This window comes from Dipodomys spectabilis, unplaced genomic scaffold, assembly GCF_019054845.1.
Source record: "Dipodomys spectabilis isolate Male_0828 unplaced genomic scaffold, ASM1905484v1 ptg000002l, whole genome shotgun sequence".
In the NCBI taxonomy this organism is placed as follows: Eukaryota; Metazoa; Chordata; class Mammalia; order Rodentia; family Heteromyidae; genus Dipodomys; species Dipodomys spectabilis.
In genome coordinates this window covers 45,343,120-45,357,332 of record NW_024870679.1, presented here as the reverse complement: position 1 = coordinate 45,357,332, position 14,213 = coordinate 45,343,120, and the positions used below count along the sequence as shown (strand labels likewise).

Sequence of the window (14,213 nt, the reverse complement as noted above, 5' to 3'; positions counted from 1 at the left end):
TGTAACAGCAAAAATATAAACACTAAATTTCTTAATATGTTTATTTCTACAGTTTGCTCTTGTGAAAAGTTTTTTTTTTTTTTTTGGGGGGGGGGGAGGAGTAAACCTGCAACTAGTAAAAAGGGAAAACTAGTGGCTCTTGTTTGAGGCAAATGATGTTATTTATATTTATAAACTATGAAATGTTATACATTTATTATAACAGTTGTTGGGTTTAACTCCATCGTGTGTTGTTCTGAAATGGCTAGAAATATAGGTCTCGATTCTCCAGCCTACATCATCTATGCCTTCCACTTATTCCAACAGAAAATCACACTGATGAAAGGAAAGCTTGCTCTCCTGTTTGAGAGGGCTGAGATCTCTGCTTTTACAGGAAGATACTGGGAGTAAATTGGGTATGGAATTCTACAGCTGATAGTGATGTTTTCCCTTCAGTTGTTGGGGAGCATACTCAGTGTCTCTGAGTCTCCAGAAATGTGCTTTTAAATTTAATTTTTGTGTATTGGACTTGAACTCAAGCCCTTGAGATCTCTCCCCCTCTCATATATATTCCTTAATTGGAACTGGGCTTTCCTGCCTGGGCTTGCTTGGAATCACAGTCCTTTCATCTCAGCCTTTTGAGCAGCTAGGGTTACAAGTGTGAGCGACCAGAACTGACCTCACTCAGCTTTTTTTTTTTTTTTTTTTGGGGGGGTCCGGTCGTGGGGCCTGAACTCTGGGCCTGAGCGCTGTCCCTCAGCTCTTCAGCTCAAGGCTAGCACTCTACCACTTAAGCCACAGCGCCACTTCCGGCTTTTTTTCTTTTTTGCTTATGTGGTGCTGAGGAATTGAACCCAGGGCCTCAGGCATGCAAGGCAAGCCTTCCCAGCCCCTCAGCTTTTTTTTTTCTGGCTTTCCCCACCCCCTCTACTGGCCACTTGTACCACACTTCAAGTCCAGTTTTCTCATCTCTAGTCCAGTTTCCTATTTTTCTCTTTTATTCTTTTCCTTTTAGTTACTTGGAGTTAAAGTCTCGTGGACTTCCGGCTGCCTTCAAACCACTATCCTCCAAGTCTCAGCCTCCCAAGTAGATAGGATTAAAGGTGTGTACCACCTGCCCTCTGCTATTAATTGATTGATTCATTCTGTTACAGCAACCAACACAGACCATCAAAGATCCAGACTACTTTTTAGAGAGGATAAAGGAGTTTATTGCTGCGATTGACCCCAACTAGACTGTTAGGACTAGGTTAAATTAAACAAGTTAAGTATTAATTAGACTAAGGAAGAAGGAAATTTAACTGGGATAATTAAGTCCCAGCACCTAAAAATAAGAAATGCAAACTTGAGAAAGGGGAACAAAACTGTGCTTTGACATTTACCAAGTATTGCAAAGCACGTAAAAATAGGGCCAACAGTATGCAAGGCTGACCACCAATGTCCCAATGTTTCTTTTTTGTGATTATGCTTGCTTAGCAAATATATTAAAACAGAACTAGACCCTTTGCAGTTAGTTTTATTGATTAATATGAATAAGGCCAAACTTGAAAGGTGGGAATTTCCCTTTAGAAGAAAACCCAAAACTGAGAGCAAAGGGAAGATCAAGGTAAAATATTGCAATTTCCCAGGGCTGGTGGGACTCGAACCCACAATGGGTGAAAGGAGTCACCAATACTCAGTCAATAGGGCTAGGAATCATTAAATGGCCATGGCATCTGACCTCCACTACACCCAAACAGTGAAGACCAGCAGTGAAGTCAAATAGCTCAGGGTATTTGAAGGCAAGATCCATAGGGGAGGGGGCACCACTAGCAGGTGGCCATGACTGGCAAAGAAGCAAGTTACAGAAGCAGAGCTAGCAGTTAGTGATTACAAAATGGTGATTACAATTCCAGTTATTCCAATAACCAAGACCATAAATCACAAGGCAAATCTTCCCATCAAAGAAGCAAGTAAGTGAAATAGCAATTACAGCCTCTATATACAAAGTAGTAAGTCCTTGAAGCAAAAACCACATTCCAAATTTCTTATCACACCCCCAAAATTAAACCACCTTCCAGGTTTTCTGGCTCTGTCTGAGTTTCACTGTTATCTACTGAATTCCAGTAACCTGGTGTTTAACTAATTTACTTCAGGGGCTGGGAAGGTGGCTCAGTGGTAGAGCGCTTGCCTTTCATGCCTGAGGCCCTGGGTACCATTCCTCAGCACCACATAAGAAAAAAGAAAAAAGCCGGAAGTGGCGCTGTGGCTCAAGTGGTAGAGCACTAGCCTTGAGCTGAAGAGCTGAGGGACAGCGCCCAGGCCCAGAGTTTAGGCTCCACGACCGGACCCGCCCCCCCCAAAAAAAACTAATTAATTTACTTCAAATCTTTATCTCTGGAATTTTCCCTTTAATGACTAACCTGCAGTTTATACAAGGAGATTCTGCCTTTCAAGTCTGGCCTTATTCTTCCTCACTTTGCAAATTTCAGTAAATGCTAGGCCTCAGTTTGTTCCATTCCTAGGGTCCATACTTACGTTTCTCAGGTTACCTTGGTTTTGTTTGTCCCAGTTAAATTTAGTTTTTCCTTGGTCTAATTAATACTCTTTGTTTAATTAACCTGGTTCTAACAAAGGAATGAGAACTTTGTCTTGGTTATTGAAATTGTAATTGCCATTTATAATTATTAACTGCTAGCTTTGCTTCTGTAACTGGCTTCCTTACTGATTGCAAAATTACCACTGACCAACTGTGAGTGGCCTCTGTGGTTTTTGCCTTTCTATTCCCTGTGCTATTTGAGTTCTGGGCTGGTCTTTACTGTCTCAATAGTGGAGGTTAGTCGCCGGGGTTAATAAAGGTTCCTAACCCTATTGATTGTTGGGGACTTCTTTCACCAATAGTGGGTTGGAGTCCCACAGGCTCTGGGAAGTTGGAATACTTCAGGCTAGTGCCAGAAGAAGTTTGGATCCTAAGGGAGGGGAGATCTTGTTTTTTGTTTGTTTGTTTGTTTTTGCTAGTCCTGGGGCTTGAACTCAGGGCCTGGACACTGTCCTGAGCCTCTCTATGCTCAAGGCTAGCCCTCTACCGCTTATGCCACAATACCATTTCTATTTTTTTTTTTTTTTCTGTTTATGTGGTACTGAGGAATTGAATCCAGGGCTTCATGCATGCCAGGCAAGCACTATACTACTAAGCCACATTCCCAGCCCAGACCTACAAGCTGGTTATACACATTAATCAGATATACAAAAGGTCAGGCAGGCTGACATCAACTTCTGACTAGGTGAACAATTTCTTTCCAGTTGTGCAGAAATCATGATATCCAGTTCTACTCTTTCTGTATTGTTATAAAAATATATATATAGGGACTGGGAAGGTGGCTCAGGGGTAGAGTGCTTCCCTTGCATGCACGAAGCCCTGGGTTCGATTCCTCAGCACCACATAAGCAGAAAAAAGCTGGAAGTGGCGCTGTGGCTCAAAGTGGTACAGTGCTAGCCTTGAGCTGAAGAGCTGAGGGACAGTGCCAGACCCAGAGTTCAGGCCCCACGACCAAAAAATAAATATTATATATATATATATATATATATATACCTATCTTAGTGGTTTTCCTGTCCTTCAGATAGCCCCACTTTGTCTGCCCCCAACTCACATTCTAGCAACAGCCCCACTGGGCCACTTTCCGGCAACTGGGTGGGGGCCAAATGGATGCTGGAAAGTTCCTCGCTGGGAGAGGTAACTTTGATGCGGCCTGTTTTTTCTGGGGGTCGGCACTCAGGCCTGATGCGCTTACCGAGCTGGAACTCTACTACTTGAGCCACGACCCCAGCCCTAGATACTGCTCTTGAAGTATAACCATCTACCACGCACCCTGGTTACCTGGAGCCACGCCCACAAGGGCGTGGTCACACACCCAGAACTTTGAGGCCGTGAGGGCTTCTGGGAAGCACACCCTCCCGGAAGCGGAAGTTCAGGGAGTAGGCGCGTCATTTCCTGAAGATAAAGGCGAGCTCAACGGCCTGGACTTCATTTGCTCCGTCCAAGCTGCGGGATGAAGGAGGTGAGGAAAGAGCGAGTGCGCGGGGGCCGGCGGAGGCACCGGAACGGAGACGTGGTGACTATGGCGCCGGCTGTGGTGGTGAAGCAGGAACGCCTCAGTCCGGAAGCCGCGCCGCCCACCCAGCGCCGTCCCGACCTCGCCGGCGGCGGCGGCAGCCCGACCCCGCCACCAGGCCGCCGCGGGAGCCGAGCCCGGGGAGTGAGCCGGTAAGTGCGAGACACCCGGGGTGGAGAAGTTTGGGTGGAGCCCTGTGGGGAAGTAGACGCCATCCTGAGGTGGTGGGGGCGTCCGGGCGTGTTCGTTACAGAACCTTCACCCCAGCACTGCCTCTCGCCTTGTGGCGCTGCTAAGTGCGCGCTTAACGATCGGGGTCTGGTGTCTTCGGCCGGGGTCCCTCCCCATTCAGCAGGTAACACCGAACGCTTATGAAGTCAAAATGAGATCATCGCTCCTCCCCTGCCCCCACTAAAGAGTGCGACTGGTGTCTTTCTAGTGTTGTTCCCTCAAAGATTCCTATACCGAGTTCTAGGCGGTCCACCTAGAACTCTGAAGGGGGGAAAAAAACAAACACGGTTTTCTATACTCCTTCATTTAAACATCTATTCAACATAGTGTTACTGAGGGCCTAGGTACCATTCCAGGTACTGGGTCACAAGGATCAACTAAAGATAGTCTTTAACCTCGAGAAATCGGCTGGGGAGGGGGACTTATGTAGCCCCAAGACGAACAGGATAGCCAGCCAATAGATGAATGGTAAACAAATAGTAAGACATCTTAAAAGAGTATGGGCTGGTGATTGGAGGAAGTGGAAGAGGATTTATTTTAAGCTAAGACTGGAGTGATCCGATTGATCCAGCTCTTTAAGATCTAGGCAGAGGAAACAATTTGTGGAAAGAACCTGAAGCAGAATCGTGTTGGTTCTAGGTAGGATCGGGGGAAGTCCTCTGGATGACATGTTGATAGATTGAATGTGACTGCTGGTGAAAGGAGAGACTGTTTGGTTGTGTTGAGAAAAAAAATGACTTCTGGGTGTTGGCTAATAAAGTGGCAAACATTGGGATAAGAAAAGGGTTTGAAATCAAGAATTAGTATCTAAGCAGGAAGGTTCAAGATGTGGCTTTAGAGGGGACCTTAGTGTTAAGAAAGCCCTGGCAGGCCCGGGTGGCTCACACCTGTAATCCTAGCTACTCAGAAGGCTGAGATCTGAGGATTGTGGTTCAAAGCCCGGGCAAGCAAAGTCTGTGAGACTTTTTTTTTTTTCTTTCTGTCCGGTCGTGGGGCCTGAACTCTGGGCCTGGGTGCTGTCCAGCTCGTCAGCTCAAGGCTAGCGCTCTACCACTTGAGCCATAGCGCCTCTTCCGGCTTTTTTCTTTTGGCTTATGTGGTGCTGAGGAATCGAACCCAGGGCCTCATGCATGCAAGGCAAGCGCTCTACCATTGAGCCACCTTCCCAGCCCCGTGAGACTCTTATTGCCAATAAACCACCCAAAAACTGGAAGTGACCCTGTGGCTTAAGTGGTAGAGTGCTAGCCTTGAGCTGAAGAGCTGAGGGACAGCACCCAGGCCCAGAGTTCAAGGCCCACAATTGACCCACTCCCCCAAAAAAAATAAATAAATAAAGCCCTTAACTCCTTTAGTGATCAGAAGCAATCTTCCAAATGTGGTGTTTATGGTTTATGTTTAGTAGGTAGGCCTGATATGAGAATCTGATTTGTGTGGGAGAAGGGAAATTGAGATAAAATCCAGTATCCCTTTCTCTGAAAAGGTCCCCAGCCAAAAAGAAAATCAAGTCTTCGGGGAGAAGAAGCAAGTCTCCTCGGACTAAGAGAAGCCGGAGTCCTCACCACTCAACAGTCAAAGTTAAGCAGGTAAGTGGATCAAGGGTGTTTGATAACTGGCTCCATATCTTCATGCCAAGCTGAAGAGAGTGTTTTTTTGTTTGTTTGTTTTTTGTTTGTTGGTGTGGGGCTTGAACTCCGCTTGAGCGCTATCCCTGCGCTCTTCAGCTCAAAGCGAGTGCTCTACCACTTCCCGTTTTCTAGTGGTTTATTGGAGATAAGAGTCTCATGGACTTTTTTTGCCAGGGCTGGCTTTGAACCGTGATCCTCAGATCTCAGCCTCCTGAGTAGCTAGGATTACAGGTGAGAGTCACTGGTACCTGGCTTGAGAGAGAGAGAGAGTGTGTGTGTGTGTGTGTGTGCGCGCGCGCGTGTGCACGTGTGCGCGCGCATGTGTGTACATGTGTGTGCAAGCTTTTCTAAAAAGTGTATGCAGGGAGTAGTTCTACTCATTTGCTTATATTAAGCTTTTATTTTGAAGCAGTTGTTAATTCACATCTGATAATTGCATTTATCACAAGCAATTCAGAGAGGTGTACTCTTTTTTGCTTCTCCAAATAGTCACATCTTAACAGAACTGTTGATAGGATCACAACCAGAACATTGTTATTGATGTAGTCTAGATATAGAATTTGTCTCTACAGGGATCTCCAATGTGGTACTTCCGAGCGCCCCCACTTCTTTCCTTAATCCTTTATCCTTCCTTAATTCCTGACTGCCTCTTCTGCTGTTTTTTGCTTCTTTTTTTTGGGGGGGGGTCCAGTCTTAGGGCCTGAACTCTGGGCCTGGGTGCTGTCCCTCAGCTCTTCAGCTCAAGCCTAGTGCTCTACCACTTAAGCCACAGCGCCACTTCCGGCTTTTTTCTTTTTGCTTATGTGGTGCTGAGAAATCGAACCCAGGGCCTCAGGCATGCAGGGCAAGCGGTCTACCACTGAGCCACCTTCCCAGCCCTGTTTTTTGCTTCTTTAACGTTGTAGGTTTTCAGTTTGTTTCAATTTGGTACTAAGATTTGGGACTGTGTTGAGATTTAGGTTTTGGCCTGTGGATGATGACCATTTTATTCAGTACTATTTGTTGAGAAGGCTGTTTTTTATCAGTTTCTGGTGCTCATACCTGAATCCTAGCTGTTTAGAAGGCTGAGATCTGCAGATGGTAGTTTGAAGCCAGCCCAGGTAGAAAAATGTGGTTTAAATGGTGGAGTGCAATCTGTGAGAAGATGTACACTGAGAATTCAAGCTGCAGAACCAACAATCCCTCCCCTCTCCCCCCCAAATAAAAAAGAAAGTTGTTTTTCTTCTATTTGATTGATTTTTGCTCTTTTGTCAACAATCGGTTGGGCTAGATGCTAGTGACTCGTACCTATCTATAATATAATACTAGCTATTCAGGAGGCCCAGTTTGAAGTCAGCCTGGGAAGGAAAGTCCATGAGACTCTTTATCTCTAATTAACTAACAAAAAGCCAGAAGTAGAACTGTGGCTGAAGTAATAGGGCCCCAGCTTTGAGTGAAAAAGCTAAAGGACAGTGCCCAAGCTTTGAGTACAACCCTCAGTATTCACACACACACATACACACACACACACACACACACACAAGCACATACATGCACGTATTAGTTGGATATGTATTTGTAGATATGTATTTGTATTTCTGGGTTCTGAATTTCAGTTTTGTTTGTTGGGGAGAAGGAATACTAGAGATTGAACTCAGAAACTTAAACTCAAAACCTTGAATTTGCTAGACAAGTTCTTGGCCCTCAGTGCATTTTGCTTTTAGTTTGTTGTCAGTCTCAAGTTTTTCCTGGTGGGCTTCAGATTAAAGTACAGCTCAAATGTAGTGGCACCACCATACCTAACCTTGTCGGTTAGTTGTGTGTGTGTGTATGTTTGCTGGTTGGTACTGAGGCTTAAACTCAGGATTCTGAGTCAAGGCTCACTTAGCTTTTTTTTTATCTCAAGACTAACACTTTACCACTTCAGCCACACCTCTGCTTGGAGATAAGTCTCTCACGGATTTTCCTACTTGGGCTGACTTTGAACCACGATCCTCAGATCTCAGCCTCCGTGTAGCAAGGATTAAAGGTGTAAGCTGTTTCTTTTTTTCTTTGTTGGCCTTGGGGCTTGAACTCAGGGACTGGGCACTGTCCCTGAGCTTTTTAGCTCAAGTCTAGCAAAGTGATAGAGCTACCACTCGGAGCCATAGCTCCACTTCTGGTTTTCTGGTGGTTAATTGGAGATGAATCTCATTGCCTTTCCTGCCTGGGCTAGCTTTGAACTACAGTCTTTAGCTTTTAGTCTCCTGAGTAGCTGCTTGGCTTAATATTGCTAATCTAAGCAGAGAAAATTCATGTTCTTGGGGCTGGGAAGGTGGCTCAGTGGTAGAGCGCTTGCCTTGCATGCTCGAGGCCCTGGGTTCGATTCCTCAGCACCACATAAGCAAAAAAAAGAAAAAAGCCGGAAGTGGCGCTGTGGCTCAAGTGGTAGAGCGCTGGCCTTGAGCTGAAGAGCTGAGGGACAGCGCCCAGGCCCAGAGTTCAGGCCCCACAACTGGACCCAAAAAAAAAAATTAAAAAAAAAAAAATTCATGTTCTTTATATAGCACTGATGCTTTGGTTAGTAGTGAGACTAAACATATCATCAGGAATTTGTACTTCTTTTAAAGTCAGTTCTAGGGATTGAACTCAGGCTCCCTAGCTTGCCAAGCAGGCATATCTTTACCCCTTATTAAGCTTTTATTTCTTCTGAATTTCCTTAATAATGTACTTTGCCCATTTTCTAGTATTTGTGTTATTAACAAACTCACTGATATATTAATATATGGTCTGTACTGCAAACTTTTATTATTTTTATTTTTTTGCCAGTCCTGGGGCTTGAACTCAGAGCCTGGGCACTGTCCCTAAGCTGCTTTTTTGCTCAAGGCTAGCACTCTACCACTTGAGCCACAGCGCCACTTCTGGCCTTTTCTGTTTATGTGGTACTGAGGAATCAAACCCAGGGCTTTATGCATTCTAGGCAAGCACTCTACCATTAACATTCCCAGCCCCAACTTTTTTTTGTCAAACTCAGTTTTGTTTTTTTTTTGGTCAGTCGTGGGGCTTGAACTCTGGGCCTGAGCGCTGTCCCTCAGCTCTTTAGCTCAAGGCTAGCGCTCTACCACTTGAGCTACAGTGCCACTTCCAGTTTTCTGGTGGTTTATTGGAGATTAGAGTTTCACAGGCTCAGGCCTGTAATCCTAGCTACTCAGGAGGCTGAGATCTGAGGATCGAGGTTCAAAGCCAGCCTGGGCAGGAAAGACCGTGAGACTCCTATCTCCACTATCTGCACGACCAAACCAAAAAAATAAATAAATAAAATAAAATAAAATGTCTGTTAATACATTTTTACAGATTTCCTACATTTTTCCTGTTTCTTAAGTTTATTCCTAGATACTAAATAAGTTTTGGTACTGTTGAAGTAGAATGGTGGGTTTTGTGGGTTTTGTTTTGCTTTTGGGTGCTGGTCATGGGGCTTAAACTCAAGGTTGGGCACTGTCCCTGAACTTTTTTGCTCAAGGCTAGCACTCTACTACTTGAGCCATAGGTCAACATCTGTCTTTTTTTGGTGTTTAATTGGAGACAAGAGTCTCATGGACCTTCCTTCTCATGATGGCTTTGAACCATGATCATCAGATCTTAGCCTCCTGCATAGCTAGGATTGCAGATATGACCCACTAAAGTGTAATCTACTCCCTCTCCCCCACCTCCCGGTCATGGGACCTGAACTCTGGGCCTGGGTGCTGTTCCTCAGCTCTTCAGACTCAAGGCTAGCACTCTACCACTTGAGCCACAGTGCCACTTCTGGGTTTTTCTGCTTATGTGGTGTTGAGGAATCAAACCTAGGGCCTCATGCATGCAAGGCAAGCACTCTACCACTGAGCCACTTCCCAACCCCTGAAGTGTAATCTTTTTTTTTTTGGGTCCGGTAGTGGGGCCTGAACTCTGGGCCTGGGCGCCGTCCCTCAGCTCTTCAGCTCAAGGCTAGTGCTCTACCACTTGAGCCACAGCGCCACTTCCGGCTTTTTTCTTTTTGCTATGTGGTGCTGAGGAATCGAACCCAGGGCCTCATGCGTGCAAGGCAAGCGCTCTACCACTGAGCCACCTTCCCAGCCCTGAAGTGTAATCTTTTAAGATGAGTGTTATGATTTCATTATTGACATGAGGAAACTACCTTTTAAAAAAAAAAAAAGCTCGCGTGTGACTACTTAATTGTTCTTTTATTTTCATGGCTCTGAAAGTTGCCTGTGGTTAATAGTGCTCTGAAAGGGAATGTGCTTTTTTTCCTTCTTTTTGTATCAGGCTTCCTTACTTTTCATTTTCTGGGCATGGCTTGTGCTGTTAGGGCTGCAGTTGTGTAGCGGCATGATATAGATCTTTAGCGCCTTTTACAAGGGAACATAAACACCACATTTAACTTTATGTCTGTGGGAAACTTTGTTCTGAGTGCCCCCAGACAACTATGATTACAGCAGCTTTTTCACAGATTGTTTGAATTTCAGGAACGGGAGGATTACCCTCGGAGAGGACGGGAGGACCGACAGCACCAGGACCCATCACAGCAGGAACACAGGAGATCTAGGAACAGTAACCGAGACAGAGACAAGCATCGGGGCCATTCCCGCCAAAGGAAGAGCTCTGATGAAAGGCCTGGTGGTGGACAGGGCCGGGATAGAGACAGCCACAACTTGCAGGCTCAGGAGGAAGAGCGGGAGTTTTATAATGCCAGGCGCCGGGAGCACCGCCAGAACGAAGTCACTAGCACTGCTAATGAGGCTCAAGAGATGGTTCCTCAACCTGGTGGCAACAGAAACAAAGAAGTGCCTGTTAAAGAAAAACCAAGCTTTGAACTTTCTGGGGCACTTCTTGAGGACACTAACACCTTCCGGGGTGTCGTCATTAAGTACAGTGAGCCCCCAGAAGCACGTATCCCTAAAAAACGCTGGCGTCTCTACCCATTTAAAAATGATGAGGTTCTTCCAGTCATGTACATCCATCGACAGAGTGCTTATCTTTTGGGTCGACACCGGCGCATTGCAGACATTCCAATCGATCATCCCTCTTGTTCAAAGCAGCATGCAGTCTTTCAGTATCGGTAAGTATACACCTGGAAGAGGACCCTGGAATGCCAGCAGGGGCTAAATGTCTCAGCAGTGCTCTGGAGTCTGTGCCCCTCTTGTCTAGTGGCAGTATTAAAGAGTACTGTAATCTAGCTGCTTACTGAATAAGAGCTTTCAACTTCGTTTCAGAAACTCAGATTTTTAATATGCCCTTAGCACTTGCCAAGTATTTGACTCTGGGACAAGCCATTCTGGTCCTGTTTGTACCTGCCTTTCAGTGTCATTATGAGATTTAATTGGAAATACAAATGAAAATGGTTGGTGTATTTATTAGCTGAATCTGCATCTTGAAAGCTTGAGTTGTCTATCTGTTGCCATTTGATCCTCACAACAACCCTGTGGGAAAGATGAGATAATATCCTATTTGACAAGACAAGGAAAGTAAAGGTGGGCACAGCCAGATGACCTTTTTTTGGGGGGGTGGGGGTTCAGTCGTGGGGCCTGAGCTCTGGGCCTGGGCGCTGTCCCTCAGCTCTCAGCTCAAGGCTAGTGCGCTACCACTTGAGCCATAGCACCACTTCCGGCTTTTTTTTCTGCTTATGTGGTGCTGAGGAATCGAACCCAGGGCTTCATCCATGCAAGGCAAGTGCTCTACCACTGAGCCACCTTCCCAGCCCCATCCAGCTGACTTTCCTAGTAAGTGATTACCAGAAGATTTCTGACTCAGATCTAGCCCATCTCCTTTGAATCTGAAGTCCTAATCCACTGATTTTTTTTTTCCACTTGGACTAGAGGTAAAGTAATATTGATGTATAGCTAAAAGAAGCATTTTATTATTAAACCACAACAGATTTTTATTTGTATTTATTTTTTGTTCTATTCATGGGGCTTGAGCTCAAGGCTTGGGCTCTTTCCCTGAGTTATTTTTACTCAAGGCTAGTGCTCTGCCAATTGAGTCACAGCTCCACTTCTAGCTTTTGGAGATAAGAGTCTCATAGAAGGCTGGGAATGTGGCTTAGTGGTAGAGTGCTTGCCTAGCATGCATGAAGCTCTGGGTTCAATTCCTCAGTACCACATAAACAGAAAAGCCCAGGAGTGGTACTGTGGCTCAAGTGGTAGAGTGTTAACCTTGAGCAAAAGAAGCTAGGGACAGTGCCTAGGCCCTGAATTCAAGCCCCAAGATTGGGGCTTGAAAAAGAGTCTCATAGACTATCCTGCCCTGGCTGGCTTGGAACCATGATCCTCAGATGTCAGCCTCCTGAGTAGAGCTAAAATTACAGGTGTGATCCATCAGTGCCTGGCTTCCTCTTGACTTCTTAGAGTTTTTTGTTTTTTTTTTCTTAGAGTTTTTAACTTGAATCATGTTCAAGCCAGGTTGCTTACATCATCTAGGCTGGGTAGCAAGGAGTGTTAGGAGAGCTGGATGATAAGGCAGAGTTTTGCTCACAAGTTTCTCTCCTTGTCTCTTCTAGGCTTGTGGAGTACACTCGTGCTGATGGTACAGTTGGCCGGAGGGTAAAGCCCTACATCATTGACCTTGGCTCAGGAAATGGAACCTTCTTGAATAACAAGCGTATTGAGCCACAAAGATACTACGAACTGAAAGAGAAGGATGTACTTAAGTTTGGATTCAGTAGCAGAGAGTATGTCTTGCTCCACGAATCATCTGATACTTCTGAACTAGACAGGAAGGAGGACGAGGATGAGGAGGAGGAAGAGGAAGCAGTGTCTGACAGCTAGCAAACTAAGAAACAACCCATTCTATTGAGACACCTTTTCCTTCTTGAAAGGCTTGGGATTGACTTCAAAGCACCACGGTGCTCGCTGTAACGCCTCTTATTGCCTTAAGTCTTTCCTCTGTTGCTGACCAGCATGTGTTAAGAACACTGACTTAGGTTTTGTTGATTTGTTTTGTGGCACATAATCATGTGCCTGTGGTCATTTGTTTTTAAACAGTCTCGCCAATTACAGTACATCGTGTTTTAGTAGAAGCATTGTGGCTTTAGTTGGTGCTTTGAGAACTGCTGCCTAGGAAATGGAACCCTTTGTTGAAGGGGAATTGTGGTTTGTTCTCTTTGTACAGTTTGTTTATTTATATAGTTATTAAGCTTTGTGGACCAGGAGTTTTTCTTTTTGGGGCAAATCCTTGAGCAGAGAATCTTACTGAGCTTCGATTGTCAGCAGAACAGCCTCCATTATATACCAAAACTTAGACCTGATTGAACTCTTGAGTCATATAAGTTAATTTTGCACTTTTTTTTTTGAGGTTTGGGGGAGTGTTAACCACATGACCTCATTATCAACTTAAACAGATGCTTTGTGGCACCTGTTTAAACATGTGACATACAAGAAGATTATGGCTACTATCACTGGGTGCTGATTAATGGGAGAAGCTGAGATGCTTGTGGATCTGTTTCCTGTAGAGAATTCTGCTTTCTCCATGGAGCATGTATGTAACTATTTCTATCATCTGGTCTATCTATTCTTCAGTTTTGCATTTTTAGCCAAACAGCCCTTTTCTCCCCTCCCTCCTTCCCTTCCTTCTCTCCTTCCTTCTCTCCTTCCTTCTCTCCTTCCTTCCTTCCTTCCTTCCTTCCTTCCTTCCTTCCTTCCTTCCTCTCCCTCTCCCTCTCTTTTTCTTTGAGAAATATACCATCACCTATGTGACAGGGGCCTTGCTTTATTGTAACAACATGTAAATATGTCTGAAGAAGATTGTGTAGCATTTCTACATGTTTCATCTTTAAAAATTGTTAAGAGAAGTTGTATTTACCTTCCAAGGGCAGGAAAGCAAGGGGGCTGCCCATTTTCCTAATTTTCCACCAAGAATAATGTGTAGGTAGAAAAGTACTACTTACATATAGTGTCTATGTGTGTATTATATATCAATTATATGTTCAAGAGCTGTGTGATGGTTTTCGTATGACAGTGTCATATAAATATAACGCCACACGACAGGCAAAGGCTTCTCTGCATTTGAAGAGAAGGTTTTCATTATATGTATTTTTGTGATAAAAAAATAAAATTTGTAAATATATTCCTATTTCAAAGGTTAATACTTTTCCTAGCACAGAGGTCTTAAGTTCAATATCTATTTGCTGCTAAGAGTTTTCATAATAGTGTATTTGAGTAAAATAAGCAATTGTGTAGGGAGTCATAAGGAGATACCAAGACATGGAGAAGTGGGCCCAGCTCTGCACGGAATCCAGCGCTTCCAATTTCAGCAGGTGAACATGGGTCATGGGGAAGCAATAGTACTTTCTGAAATG

At 44.7% G+C, this 14,213-nt stretch overlaps 1 protein-coding gene across 1 annotated transcript; it reads left to right on the top strand.

The window, feature by feature from the left end:
• The first annotated feature begins 3,946 nt into the window (after positions 1-3,946).
• On the top strand, positions 3,947-13,979 carry Snip1 (Smad nuclear interacting protein 1). Its single transcript, XM_042675373.1, has 4 exons — positions 3,947-4,222; positions 5,782-5,884; positions 10,387-10,979; positions 12,417-13,979. Exons 1-4 carry the CDS (start codon positions 4,008-4,010, stop codon positions 12,682-12,684), a joined length of 1,179 nt encoding a protein of 392 aa, XP_042531307.1. The 5' UTR covers positions 3,947-4,007; the 3' UTR covers positions 12,685-13,979.
• Positions 13,980-14,213: the final 234 nt, after the last annotated feature.